The sequence below is a fragment of the Giraffa tippelskirchi genome, chromosome 3, assembly GCF_054371585.1.
Source record: "Giraffa tippelskirchi isolate mGirTip1 chromosome 3, T2T-mGirTip1v1.2.pri, whole genome shotgun sequence".
NCBI classification, from domain to species: Eukaryota; Metazoa; Chordata; class Mammalia; order Artiodactyla; family Giraffidae; genus Giraffa; species Giraffa tippelskirchi.
The window spans coordinates 186,266,400-186,280,743 of NC_137277.1; the positions used below are offsets into that span (position 1 = coordinate 186,266,400).

At 36.8% G+C, this 14,344-nt stretch overlaps 1 protein-coding gene and 1 long non-coding RNA gene across 5 annotated transcripts in view; both read right to left on the reverse strand.

Annotated features, from left to right (window-relative positions):
• KDM1A (lysine demethylase 1A) overlaps positions 1-14,344 on the reverse strand; it is a 65,557-nt gene that overhangs the window by 41,878 nt on the left and 9,335 nt on the right. For all 4 annotated transcript variants that reach the window (XR_014078248.1, XM_081574542.1, XM_081574539.1 and 1 more), the window contains exon 2: positions 13,194-13,359. Coding sequence is in view for 3 of the 4 variants with exons in the window: in XM_081574542.1 (XP_081430668.1) it covers positions 13,194-13,359 (166 nt within the window). In the remaining variant the exon portion in view is untranslated. The remainder of the gene's footprint in view (positions 1-13,193; positions 13,360-14,344) is intronic.
• LOC145540282 (uncharacterized) lies at positions 1,753-5,051 on the reverse strand. The gene is made up of 2 exons (XR_014078249.1): positions 4,245-5,051; positions 1,753-3,204 (listed from the first exon to the last, which is right to left on the reverse strand). It is a non-coding gene; the product is annotated as an uncharacterized LOC145540282 (long non-coding RNA).

Here is a 14,344-nt window from a genome sequence, read left to right on the forward strand (position 1 = left end):
CTAGCAAAATAATACTCAAAATTCTCCAAGCCAGGCTTCAACAGTACATGAACTGTGAACTTCCAGATGTTCAACCTGGATTTAGACAAGGCAGAGGAACCAGGGATCAAATTGCCAACATCCGTTGGATCATAGAAAAAGCAAGAGAGTTCCAGAAAAACATCTACTTCAAAGGCCAAAGCCTTTGACTGTGTGGATCACAACAAACTGTGGAAAATTCTTAAAGAGATGGGAATAGCAGACCACCTGACCTGCCTCTTGAGAAATCTGTATGCAGGTCAAGAAGCAACAGTTAGAACCTGACATGGAACAACAGACTGGTTCCAAATTGGGAAAGAGTATGCCAAGGCTGTATATTGTCACCCTGCTTATTTAACTTCTATGCAGAGTACATCATGTGAAATGCCAGGCCAGATGAAGCACAAGCTGGAATCAAGATTGCCAGGAGAAATATCAATAATCTCAGATATGCAGATGGCACCACCCTTATGGCAGAAAGTGAAGAAGAACTTAAGAACCTCTTGATAAAAGTGAAAGAGGGGAGTGAAAAAGTTGGCTTAAAGCTCAACATTGAAAAAACTAAGATCATGGCATCTGGTCCCATCACTTTATGGCAAATAGATGGAGAAATGATGGAAACAGTGAGAGACTATTTTGGGGGCCTCCAAAATCACTGCAGATGGTGACTGCAGCCATGAAATTAAAAGATGCAGGCAGTAATTGCAATGCAAAAAAAAAAAAAAGAAATATGGAGTTCTTACCCCTGACTTATGTACTCAGAAGGTCAACAAGGTAAGGCAGTCTTTTTTGTCTTCTGCTTTTGAAGAGGAATTAACAAAATTCTTATAAAGACACTGGCTTTTTGGGGTTTTTCTTTGAGACTGTTCTTTGATAAAAAAAAAAAAAAATGTAGGAGAAACAAGGAAAATATTCAATACCCTGGAAAGATATTTAAAAGGTATCTCTTATAGCAGCAGTCAAAAAAAAAAAAAAAAGTGAAACTCTGAGGTATTACTTAAGCAGAGAAACAGGAGAAAAGCAAGCAGAAGGTGATATAAACATGGAAGAAATGATGAAAAACAAAAAGTGCTTTAAATTAGGTAAATGAACAATATATCTCTTGACTTGACAAATACTGATAACCTGTTTGAAAGTAAAGATAAGGTTGCTGTTTTCTCTCTAATCACAATATACTCATGAGTATTGTGACGGTGAATACTTCTCCAAGACAGTGGAAAACAGCACCATCTTTATTAGTGGGATTCTAGGACGAAGGTCCGTCTAGTCAAGGCTATGGTTTTTCCAGTAGTCATGTATGGATGTGAGAGTTGGAGTATAAAGAAAGCTGAACGCAGAAGAATTGATGCTTTTGAACTGTGGTGTTGGAGAAGACTCTTGAGAGTCCCTTGGACTGCAAGGAGATCCAACCAGTCCATCCTAAAGGAGATCAGTCCTGGGTGTTCACTGGAAGGACTGATGTTGAAGCTGATACTCCAATATTTTGACCACCTGATGAGAAGAGCTGACTCATTTGAAAAGACCCTGATGTTGGGAAAGACTGAAGGCAGGAGAAGGGGACGACAGAGGATGAGATGCTTAGATGGCATCACTGACTGAATGGACATGAGTTTGGATAAACTCCGGGAGTTGGTGATGGACAGGGAGGCCTGTCGTGCTGTATTCCATGGGGTCGCAAAGAGTCGGACACGACTGAGTGACTGAACTGAACTGAACTGAGGCCAATTCTTCATCTTTTTTTTTTTTTTTGCGCTTTACTAGCTCTCAGATTCATTTTGCCAGAATGCTATAATGTTTAAAGCACAGAATCATGTAATACAATTGGCATAAGAAAGTTTTATAATTACATATTAATTTCCTTTATTTTTTAGCAGAGTATTCATCATTTCATTAAGAAAATACACACAAAAATGGGGCTTCCCTGGTGGCTCAGATGGTAAAAAAAGAAAATCTGCCTGCAATGTAGGAGACCCAGGTTCAATCCCTGGGTCAGGAAGCTTCCCTAGAGAAGAAAATAGCAACCCACTCCAGTATTCTTGCCTGGAGAATTCCACGGACAGAGGAACCTGGTGGGCTATAATCCATGGGGTCGCAATGAGTTGGACATGACTAAGTGACCAACACTTTCACTTACACACAGAAAAATGTTTGCAGCTAACTTTCCATCCAGGTAGTGTCTGACTAGAACATGTAAAATGCTGTATTCATTTGTTCTTTGGGTCTTTTGGGCCTAGAACTCTTCTTCTGACAGTGGTACAAAGACATGGAACATCAGGCAAATATGGTTTTTGTTTTCCATGAGCTCAAATCCAAAACAAAAGACAAAATTATACAAAGCAATTTTTTAATATTAACTTAATTTGGCATTCCTGCGTGAGAAGACTTCCTGTTGTTTTTACCCCACTCCCCTCTACCACACACTCACACACAAAATCATCAAGTCTGAAGTAGAGACCCTTAGTACAGTTTATTTGTGCATATTTTCTCCAAGCTGAAAATCTTTCTGGTTTATTTTACATAGCACTCTTTCAGTCATCCTCTAATAAATCTGCAGATATGTTAAGTTATTCTTGAAGAACAGTGAAGTATTTTAGTTATAGTCATACTACTGAATATTTTTTCATCTTAATTCAAACTCTAATCTTAATTCAAAGTTCATACTCTTCCAACATCTTTAGAGGATGTCTGTTGCTTCCAAATATTTTCATTTAGCCAGGCATGGAGGTGAGAATAACTGGCTATTGTTCCCATTTACGTACTAAACAACATATTCCTCACATTTTGACTAGTTTCTTGAAAACACATTGAAAATTTTTATAAACATTTTGACGAACTTCTACATCTTCTAGGAAGCAATCGTTTTTAAACAGAAAATCAATTAATCAAAATTTTACCAAATTTACAGAATAAAAATGACTGCCACGGATTGACTTCAATCAAACCCGACAAACTAGCAAAGGAAAAAAGAAATCTCAAAAGTTAAAACCATCTTTGAATATACAAGTTTCCACTATATTAACACACTAGTTGAATTTCTTAATAACCTCACAAATTTAATGTTTACTGAAAACCCAAACAAAAACTGCCATGCACAAAATCAAAGGTAGAATAGTGTGTGTGTGTGTGTGTGTGCGCGCGCGCGCGCGCGCACTCCGTTGCGTCCAACTCTTTGTGACCCCATGTAGCCTCCCAGGCTCCTCTGACCATGGAATTTTCTAGGCAAGAATACTGGAGTGGGTTGCCATTTCTTGCTCCAGGGGTTATTTCTGACCCAGGGATCTAACCTGAGTCTCTTCCACCTCCCACATTGCCAGGCAGATCCTTTACAACTACACTACCTGGGAAGACCTGAGTGCCTACTTTCAAAAGGTTTACGATCTACTTGGGGAAAGATGAAAAAATACCCAGAAACTGTTTTTTAAGAGGAAACAAGTACAGACTTGGGGGAATCATGGAAACTTTTCTGAACAAATTCAGAGAGATTTGGAGAGACTGGGGGTGGGGGGAGCAGTGAAACCACTGGCATGGCCCAAAACATTTACAAGAGCAAGGAGAAAAGCACATATATGGTATGTGCAAAGAACTGCACACAGCATGCTGCTTAATGAAGGAGATGATCTCAAAGAGCAGTGGGAAACACACAGGATAGGCAAAAAAGCACCACCTTCGGGGCCAAAACTTAAACTTGATCTTATTAGTAATGCAGGAGAACAGTATGATTTTTACCAGGAAAGCAATAAAACAAGTGACATTTTAATTAAACAATCTGGTCACTTTGTACCAGATAGATCAGAGGGGAAAGGTGATCTAGATGAAGGAGATTCAATAGAAAGATTACTGAAATAATTTGGATATGGAGCGAAATCCACTAAGATTAAAAAGGAGACAGTAAAAATGGATAAGGCATATAACAAGTCGAAGGAGCTGTGCACACAAAGACACATGACTTTTCAAGAGACTTGATGACAGAGAGAAGGGAATTTCAAGATGACTGCAAGCTTCCAAAGTCCAGGAGAATGGACTTCAGTAATAAAATGTATAAAACAGTAAAGCTGGGAGACAGGTTAGTAAAATTAAATGAGCTCAGACAGTAAAGCGTCCACCTACAATGCGGAAGACCAGGGTTCAATCCCTGGATGGAGAAGATCTCCTGGAGAAGGAAATGGCAACCCACTCCAGTATTCTTCCCTGGAAAATCCCATGGATGGAGGAGCCTGGGAGGCTACAGTCCATGGGGTCGCAAAGATTCGGATACGACTGAACGACTTCACTTCACTCTAAAGATGGTGGGAAATTAAAGACTGGAACACACAAGTGGGAACGGGACTAAGAAATTTTAAATTAGCATGGAGGTATGAGAATCTCATAAGGAAAGACATAGTTTCAAAGAGGAACTGGTCCATGTAAATGACAAAAAAAAGTAAAAAAAAAAAAATGAGAAAAACTGAGTTATTGGTGACCATAACCAACAACTTCATGCTGCTTTTCTGTCCTTGCTTTAATGAGAGGTGGCTTAAAAGTGTATATACTCTTTTCTGCTCTTTTATTATGATTTTCGGCAGAAGAATAAATGATCTATAGCAGCTGAAAGAAATGTAAGGGCTCAGAAAGGTAAATCTAAATTAAATTACCCTAAAGGAGCTTCAGGGGTTCCTTTGAAGTACATCAGAGGCGTTTAGAAACACTTAACACTGACCAGTGGAGAAGGGAATGGCAATCCACTCCAGTATTCTTGCCTGGAGAATTCCATGGACAGAGAAGTCTGGCGGGCTACAGTCCGTGGGGTCAGACACGACTGAGCGACTAACAGACACACAACACTGATCAATACTCTCCAACAAAATTAACCAAAATGAAATCTCTAATTAGAGCAGCAATTCTAGGGTTACACTGTTATTTAAAATAATGAACTAAGAATAGATAACCTTAAAGTCTGAAAAGCAAGAAAACTGCTGCCTGAGGTTGGAGCCTGCCTGGATTTTTTCACTGTACCACTGGAAAAGGTGTAGCACAGATTTGCTCCAGAACTTAACATGGGACAGAACTGAGAAGCTCAGCAGCAGGGATCCTATATAAAAGAAGGTAAAAGCCCTACAAGCTAGGGACGAAAGCAGAGCTTTTAGAAACCAATTGGAAGGACTGACTTCTTCACATGTTATTTCCCTCCACATTGCATAGAGCAGATTTGCCTTATTTTGTTGCAAAATCTTGGTTTGTAGTTCACTTTTCAAAATGTTGCAAGGAAAATCTACTATTCGGATGCTATGCTATGTTGCTCAACTACCAAGCTTAATCTATGTCTGAATAGTTAAAAACAAAGCTTATTTTTGTAGTTATTTACCTGCTTTTAAAAAGGCCAATATGTAACTTTATTCTGGACCTGCTATTAAAAGAACCATTATACCTTTTCACAACTGATAACCATGAATGTATTTCCCAATAGGAGAGTCCCCTTTTCCTGCTCAGGTAGGTTTTTCAGAACTCTGGCTATCTACACCTTCCTGGGTTATGATTAGAGGTTCCCTCCGTCTGAAGTATAATTTGAGTCTACGATACTATGAAAAACATACAACTTCTTAGACATGAATTAATCATATGTACTCTTCTAGCTTCAAATATCAGAAGATGCTAAAATGTAGCAAAAGTAAAAACAATCCTACTTTCAAATGTTTAAAACCTCTGTGATCAGCAAATATGGCAAAATTTAACATGTTATATCTCAATAGTTGACACATGGATTTACATTGTTATTCTCTGAGGAAAGGCTATATTTGCCAAGATTTGCCATTCTTCTGATGATTTAACATAAAGAATAATCTATCTTGCAAAGAAAGATCTATTCACATTATTGAAAATGGGCTTACACACTTTCCAGTTTCCAAAAGTGACAGAATATATATGTCAACCTAGTCCATAACCTCACCTGATTTTTTTCCTGATTAAAATGCCGACCCAATGCAACTAGAGATTATCATACTAAGTGAAGCAAGTCAGAAAGACAAATACCATATCATATCACTTATATGTGTAATCTAAACTATAACACAAATGAACCTATCTATGAAACAGAATCACAGACACTGAGAACAATGTGGTTCTTGGTGGCAACCTTGGTGGTTGCCAAGGGAACGGGGTTTCAGGGCAGGATGGAGTGAGAGGTTGGGTTTAGCAGATGTAAGCTGTTATATACAGACTGGATAAATAATAAGGTCCTACCGTATAGCATGGAGAACTATATTCAATATCCTGTGATAAACCATAATGGAAAAGAATACTAAATAAAGAATCTACATATAACTAAACATATATATGTATGTATGTATAACTGAATCACTTGGCTGTGCAGCAGTAATTAACACAACATTGTAAATCACCTATACTTCAATAAAAAAAACTTCCACCAATCCACTTTATTCCTGGTTCAACTCTGTGTTTAATAAATACAAGATGTTTGTATACAAAAGTGGAGTGCATATGTTCTCATTTGATCCTCATATCAAGACCCATTTTGCAGATGACAAAATCCTCACAAAATATCCTGCTCTTCTATTCTCCATGATCACACCAAATAAACCATGACAGCAAAAGAATACAAGATTATAAAAATAAAGTTGTTCAACTAAAAAAATTACTCTTTTGCATTAATAGAAAATAAAGCAAAATAATAAAATAAAATCAGTTATTAAGAAAAGCAGCACAATCTCTGAGAGACCAAACATAACTTGGTAGCATCTCATTCAAAGGTTCGTAGCAGCCAAGAGCAGTAAACAGCTAAAAATCAAGGCTCTCAAACTGCTTCACAAAAGCATAATTTCATTCTTTTATGTTTAAAGTACAACTTCCAAAATCCAATTTTGGGAAAAACATCTGAAAACAACTTCTGAGATCTCATCAAACTTTGAATACACTTTTACTGTATTGTTTCTTCATTACTGTCAATTAATATATCTATAAACCTAAACTGGACTGTGAATTTTTTGTAGGACTTAGTCTTCAGTCTTGAACCCTCAGAATCTAGCACCATGGCTGGAACAAAACACTATAGTTTTACAATTAACGTATGTAAAATACAGAGAATGAGCAGCTGCACATTTGAGGGAATCTTATTTTGTGTAGAAAATGTCTCTGTAATAAATTTTTCTCCTCCACACTACCAATCCCCTTCCTTTTTGGGTTTCTTTTTTTGTTTAATTCTTCCAGTAAGTAAAGAAGAATCTCAAGACTTCCTTCCTTTCCACCCTTTCTGCCTCTAAGTCTCTCCAAATTCTTATTCTATAATGCAACACTTAAGGGTATTTTGCCATTGACAGTAATACAGCTGTATCTCATATCAAGCTACAAATTATCCAAGAGTGGGGACCATGTATTAGATAGTAATATACATTTTGGTCCATTTTTAGTAATCTCTCAAAATATAAAAATTTTGTCGAATTGATCTAGATTACCTTTTCAGGCTGTGACATTTTCCCCCAGATCTCTATAAAGTTATTATGGAGCATAGTTCCAAATCAGAACACTGAAATGATGCTACACACAAAAAAAATAGGCAAGAAAATTAATCCTAGGTCTGTTTTCTAAATGTATGTATCACACTTCGTAAGATAAGAAAAATCAAATGATTTCAGGCACTTGGTTGACACTACAGGCCAAAATGGCAACATAAACAACTCTTCAGGAATGAATTTCCTAGCAACTTCTATTAAATCTATAAAAGGGGGTCTGTTGCTGGGTATGGGGGCTGTGCACTTGTAGGCATGGAGAGAGAAAAGCCTGGGATAAGCCACTAGAGAGCACTTACAGCACGAAAAACAAAAATATGCACCCGGACTCTGACCATACTACCCACGCTGCTGAATCCAGCACTTCTACTGATGGCAGTCAGTGTGACTGCCTCACAGGGAAGATGACCAAGGGCGTGTTGTAAACAAAGAACTATGAAAATATAAGGGCCTCTTACAAATATTGGGACTGACCACTGATTTTTCCCTTTGAAGTAAGGTCCATCTTCAGCTCTTCTCTGGTCAAATTTAATTGTATCAAGTTCTAAAGGACTCTGTCTTTTGGATTTTTGCTGAACCAAATAAAGCAATTCATCAAATTTTTGGTCATCAATCTTTTGTCATATGGATATTTGCATTATAATATTACTTGTGATCAAATTTCACTGAGTTTTAAGCTAAATTCTTCTACCCATAAAGATACATTTGGTATATTTTCTATTGTGGTTTTTTGTTTTTTTTGGTATTTTTACTACTTAAGGTTACATCTCCTTTTGTGTGATTTTTAAAATACACTTTTCTCTACAGCATGATTATTACAAGATCAAGGTCCTCAAATTATTAAAACCACACAAAACTGTCATACCAGTCTCTCGTGTCTCAATGTTTTGTAATTTGCTTAATAGCTTACATCTCTTTCAAACACATACACCACCACATCCAAAATTACCAGGTACAATAAAGAGAAATACTTTCCTTTCTGTTCTTACCAGAATCCTTAAACAAGGAGGTAAAGTGATTCTTCCCACAGTCATTTAATAAAACGGAATATTATACAGTAGTCACTGACCAGCAAACAATATCTAACAAAATTGATTTAAAGAGTTAATCAACGGTTAATGAAAGCCTTCAAGTTTCATTACAGTGTTAGCGTAGCCGAGTCGGGAAAAATGGTACACAAGAGACACATGCACACACATACATTTATTTTAAACACACTTCCGATGTTTCTACCGAGAAATCCATTACTGTGAAGAAATCTTAAGATAGGCAACTTAACACATATTTCAAATTTCATTTTATTTTAGAATAAGTTTCCATAAAAGTCTTAAGCTATATACAACTAAGCTACTTCTAACCTCAAGTGTTAGAGTTCCTGAACAGTAATCTCAAACCAGAGTTCCTTAACAGTAATCCAATACAAAATTTAAATCGAGGAGCTACTAGTGAGATTTTCCTGGAAAATTTAAATTGCTGAAAGGCAGTGAAGGGGAAAAAAATTATGTTTTTGTATGAAAATAAAAAGCAAAGTGCTAGCAAAAAAGTTAACTAGTAAAACCTCATTGAGGAATAATCTAAGGTACATAGGGTAACAACTGATTCAAGAGGGGAAGAAAACTTTTCTCCAACAGAAAGCTACTTTAACAGAGGGGCAATTATTTCAAATCAGTATATAAACTCCAACCGAGATTTCACTCTATTTTATCGAAGCCCCACTATTATGTGACACTACTCATAACCAAACACTCAACGCCAAAGACAACCTGTTCAGGCTGAGTTTCCATGACCCCCCAAAAAACAAACCACTTTTATCTTTATAGAAAACGTACTAGAAAACCAAATAAAACCATCGTTTGTTAAAATATATTCAGAAGTGTACAGCAAATGTAAAAATAGATGGGAAATGTTTAAGAAAATAAATTGGGTGAATTTTAAATATAAGCAGCAATATTTAGTACGAAAAATACATTTACTCAAGTAACTACATGGAACTACATGCCACATTAAGTTATAATTAAAAACTGACAAATCTACAAACAATGTGTAACCCAGAACAGAAAGCTTTTTTCCCAAGTAAGTTCAAACAGGAAAAAACCCAAACTTTTCTTGTTTTGGTTGGGGGGAAGGGGCACACGCGCAGGCCTGCTGAATCTTAGTTCCCTGGCCAGGGATTGAACACAGGCCCTGGCAGTGAAAGTGTGGGGTCCTAACCACCGGACTGCTAGGAAATTCCCGAACTCAAACCTCTTGTTTCCACAGAAATTCAACTTTGATATTGACAGCATTTTTCTACTGATCAAAATCCAGTAAACTCAATTACCAAAAAGTCTAAAGATCATCTCTCCAATCTCAGTCTCTTTACTCCTTTACTTCACCTTTATATAGTAGATAGGTTGATTTTTCCAAAACATGTTTTTTGGTAAACACCCTTTACTCAAAAGATCTCAGTGCTACTACCTCTGACCACATCCCCCCAGAGTTCAAAGGACAGTAAGTTCAAATTCCTTAGCCTGGTAACCAAGGCTCCAACCTCCCTTTCTGGCCTCCTCTTAGAACTCTCCTAAAGGAATCTTCTCCACTCAAATCATTTGACCCACTGACTTCAGAATATTGATTGTGCTTTCATAATTAACAAAATAATTTATTCTTAAGATTAACACTATGGAAAGCAAAGCAAATTTTCTAAACATGTTTAAAAATTGGTAAGAATGAAATGTATTCAAACCTTATGTATTTTAAGAGACTAAGTCAACATCTTGCTGTTGCTGTTCACTTGCTAAGCTGTGTCCGACACTTGCGACCCCATGGACTGTAGCCCACCAAGCTCCTCGTCCATAGGATTTCCCAGGCAAGGATACTGGAGTGGGTTGCCATTTCCTCCTCTAAGTTAATGTCTAGTTATCACCTAAAATGACTGAAAAGATCTGGCATAGAACCAGACCTAGGGCTTCCCCGGGTGGCACAGTGGTTAAGAATCCACCTGCTAATGCAGGAGACACAAGTTCGATCCCTGCTCTGGGAAGATCCCACATGGTGCATGGCAACTAAGCAGGTGCACCACAACTACTCAGCCAGCGCTCTAGAGCCCTGGAGCCACAACTACAGAGCCCATGTGCTGCAACTACTGAAGTATGCCCTAAAGCCTGTGCTCCACAACAAGAGAAGCCACCTCAATGAGAAGCCCACGCATCACAATGAAGAGCAGTCCCTGCTTACCACAACTAGAAAAGATGGCATGTAGCAACAAAGACCCAGCACAGCGAAAGATAAATAAATAAATCTTTATATATATATATATATATATATATATATATATATATACACACACATGAAGAACCAAACCCACATCGTCTCTCAAGATTTTAAGATACCCATACGGCAAAGCCACCATTCATTCCTGAATGAAAACTTAGGTGACAGAACTAGTTTGGATAGGACAAGAGATTTGGAAAACCTGGATAGTTTCTGCATAGTTGAACTCCCCTGATAATATTCAATTATTCACCATGAGAACCCAAACTATTTCTAAATTCTGCAGGCCAGTAAGTTACCACTACTTTCCCAGGGAAAGTACTTCCCTAATTCACCCTACAATGTTTTAAAAAATTTAAGTTGTTTTAGAGGAAAGATAACTATTTTCATAAGCACAAATGGTTAGGAAGTTTTGGCTGCAATCAACAAACTTCTGAGCACTGAAGAGATCCTAAACTTGAGAAAATAAACCTAAACTTTCTCCAAATTATTAAATAGTTTAAAACTTATTTAAATTAAACCACTGGATTAAAATGAACTAGAACGTAAAGGCATAACAACAGTTCCACAGATCCTAAATCCCTTTGCTAAGATATTTACTTTTTGTAGAAACAGTATCTGACATTTATGGAAAAAGAAAGCAAAATAAAAAACCTCTCTTACAAGAAAGAAATCACTAAGATTTGGTTTAAAATTTTCAGAGGACAAAGTATATATCAACTTAACCAGTAAATCATCTTCCTAGAGACACTGACAACAACACAAAAAAAGAGAGAGAGGCAGTATCTGAGATATCAGATTATCTGATTATTCCCACGTGTCGCATAAGCAAATCCACAGCAAAGGAAGAAGAAAAGAAAGGCAAGAATCAAAGAAAGTTACGGAAGAAAAGAGCAGTGAGTCACGGGGAGAGTTGGGAGTAACGACAGAAAGAAGGGGAGAGAGCTAAATGTAAAAGACTAGAAAGAAGAGGGAAAATAAATCAACAAAAAGAGAGGCAGTGTTGCTGAGGTACATTTGCCACAGGGACATTACTCCCAAAGGTAATATGCCACTCCCAGGAAGTAACTGATAAGTCATTTTAAGAAAGTTTTAGGAAAACCATTCTTAGAAAATCTGATTCTTAAGAAGAATTAAACCCAGAATCTTTTTCTAAATGCTCTCAAATTATATACTTTTATTACACTTACTTACAATTATTGTAAATTATAAATTTTTATTTTTGAATTTTAACCTCAGAATCTGTTTGATAAGTTCTAAGTTTAAATTAACACCTGATTTGTTACACTCTCAACTGATACATCAGTATTAATCCCTTAAAAAAAAATACAGTAACTTCTGGGTATTTATATAACATAATAGAGGAGAAAAACAAACAGCAACAACCACAAAAAAAACTAAAAAAACGATAAAATTTCTTAAAGATAGTATGTCTTAATCAGGGTACCTATGAAAGTGAGGCAACATATAGCAGATGGGATCTGAAACAAGTACTTTATTTTTAAAAGGTGCAAAACTAAAAGAATTGGTGAGATGAATGGGCCTGGAGCTGGTACTGGAAATACAGAAAATATTTTAAAGAGAAGAACTAGTAAAAATCCAAAGTCAAGAAGAGTTAATGAAATGCCTTTAAAGGCAGAAGATATGAAATATTAATTAAGATTCTACTTTAGTCTGGTCTTTCAAAACAAAAGGATATTCCTGATTGGTCTGGGTATCTTCAGCAGGACTCACAAAGGGCTGTTAGTGAGAATTTTTAAAGATGTTTGAAGCTCTGAAAACAATACCATAGACTCCAATAATCTTTCCAGGTCATAGGGAAGATTGTGTGACCTTAGAATCTCTTCATAGCCTTTTCTCGCACCATTCTTTTGAGTACAGGGCTCAATAACCAAACAGTAGGCATTTAGGTCTTTTCTTTTTGACTTTAGACTACATTTGTTCACCAGAAAGACCCTCTTCAAAACTGATACACACCATGACAGTTTTATCAGAAATTATCTAACCATAAAGTAAGTGGCACAATTTAGCCAGAATAATTTCTGAACCATTCTACCTCTAAATTCTGAATCAGAGTTACCAGTGAGAGGTTTGGTTTTTTGGGTTTGACTTTTGTATGTTTTCTCCAGTTGTTCATTTTCTCCAACTTTCCAACTGCCTTACATAGCCATTATTATCCTTTACCCTCCTTCTTTACTTTCCTCCTATATGTACAGATACACACAAAAACAATGTCAGTACCATTATGTATGTATATGCATGTATGTGTATAAACATGTATATGTACATATACACATACTAAAATACACATGGCCAATATCAGAGTATAAACCAAAGACATCAATAACATTGCAGAATAGGAGTAAATTCATTTATTCTTATTTCTAAGATAAAACAAAATTGTGGTTAGTTACTACAACTCACCAGATGGTTCCTCAGGCTCACTTTCATTTTCTTCCTCAGGTGGGGCTTGAGGGGGTGGTGGGGGAAGCTTCTTTTCCTTCTCTGCTTTAGCATTTCTCTCTTCTTCTGAATAATACTCATCTTCTGAGAGGTTGGCCAAACTTTCATCCATCTCTCTGTACTCTACCTATATGGAGATTACACCAGGGAAAGCTAAATACAGTGGACGTGTAAGTCAGAAACTCAATTTGGAACTGTAAGTAAATGTGATTTGCTTTCTATCTTCAATTTTTAAAGGAAATAAGCAAATAACAAAGAACAGGTTAGCTCCTAACAGGTAACCATTAAAAACAAAATCTCTCATGAAACAATCTAGTGTCAGTTCAGATTTAGCCCAAACTAACTTTCACATCACAGTAATGAAATTCAAATCAATGACTCTGAGGCTCTCTACAACTAAAAACTGTGTCTGTGCATGCATCTATATGTACGTATATATTATGTTCACATACTGGAAGTTTCAACTTACAGTTGAAGACTTCAACTGGACTAAAATATAAACAGACTAAAATAGTCCTCAGTCAGACAAAAATATAGTCAACTAGAACAACAAGTCTGTCCAATGCCAATCTGTACTTCTAGCTACTATTACATAGGAAATAGGAAAACAGCAAAAGAATGTCAGAAACCAAATCAGAGGTACAGTGGTGGGCAGGGAATAAAAGCTGCAAATGGCGATAGTCAAGTTAAAAACAATAAAAAGGTACATTTGCTTAAAGAAACAAAACACTGGTGACTGAAGAGAGTTGAATGATTAGAGCAAAGAATCCTTATGATCACAAACTAAGAAGTAAGTCATGGGGAAATGGAGACTACAAGCCTTACTACTAATTTATACTGGTTATAAAGAGGAAATCCAGGTCACAAGTAGAAAGAGGAAGCAGTCCTACTGAATGTTTTATTGTGGAGTAGAGCAACTTAGGATAGAAAGATTATTATGGACCTCTCTGTTAAAATTTGTAATGTGGTATTACAGTCATCAACCTTGTTCAGTTCAGTCACTCAGTCACGTCCAACTCTTTTCAACACCATGGACTGCAGCACAACAGGCTTCCCTGTCCATCGCCAACTCCTGGAGCTTGCTCAAACTCATGTCCATTGAGTCAGTCATG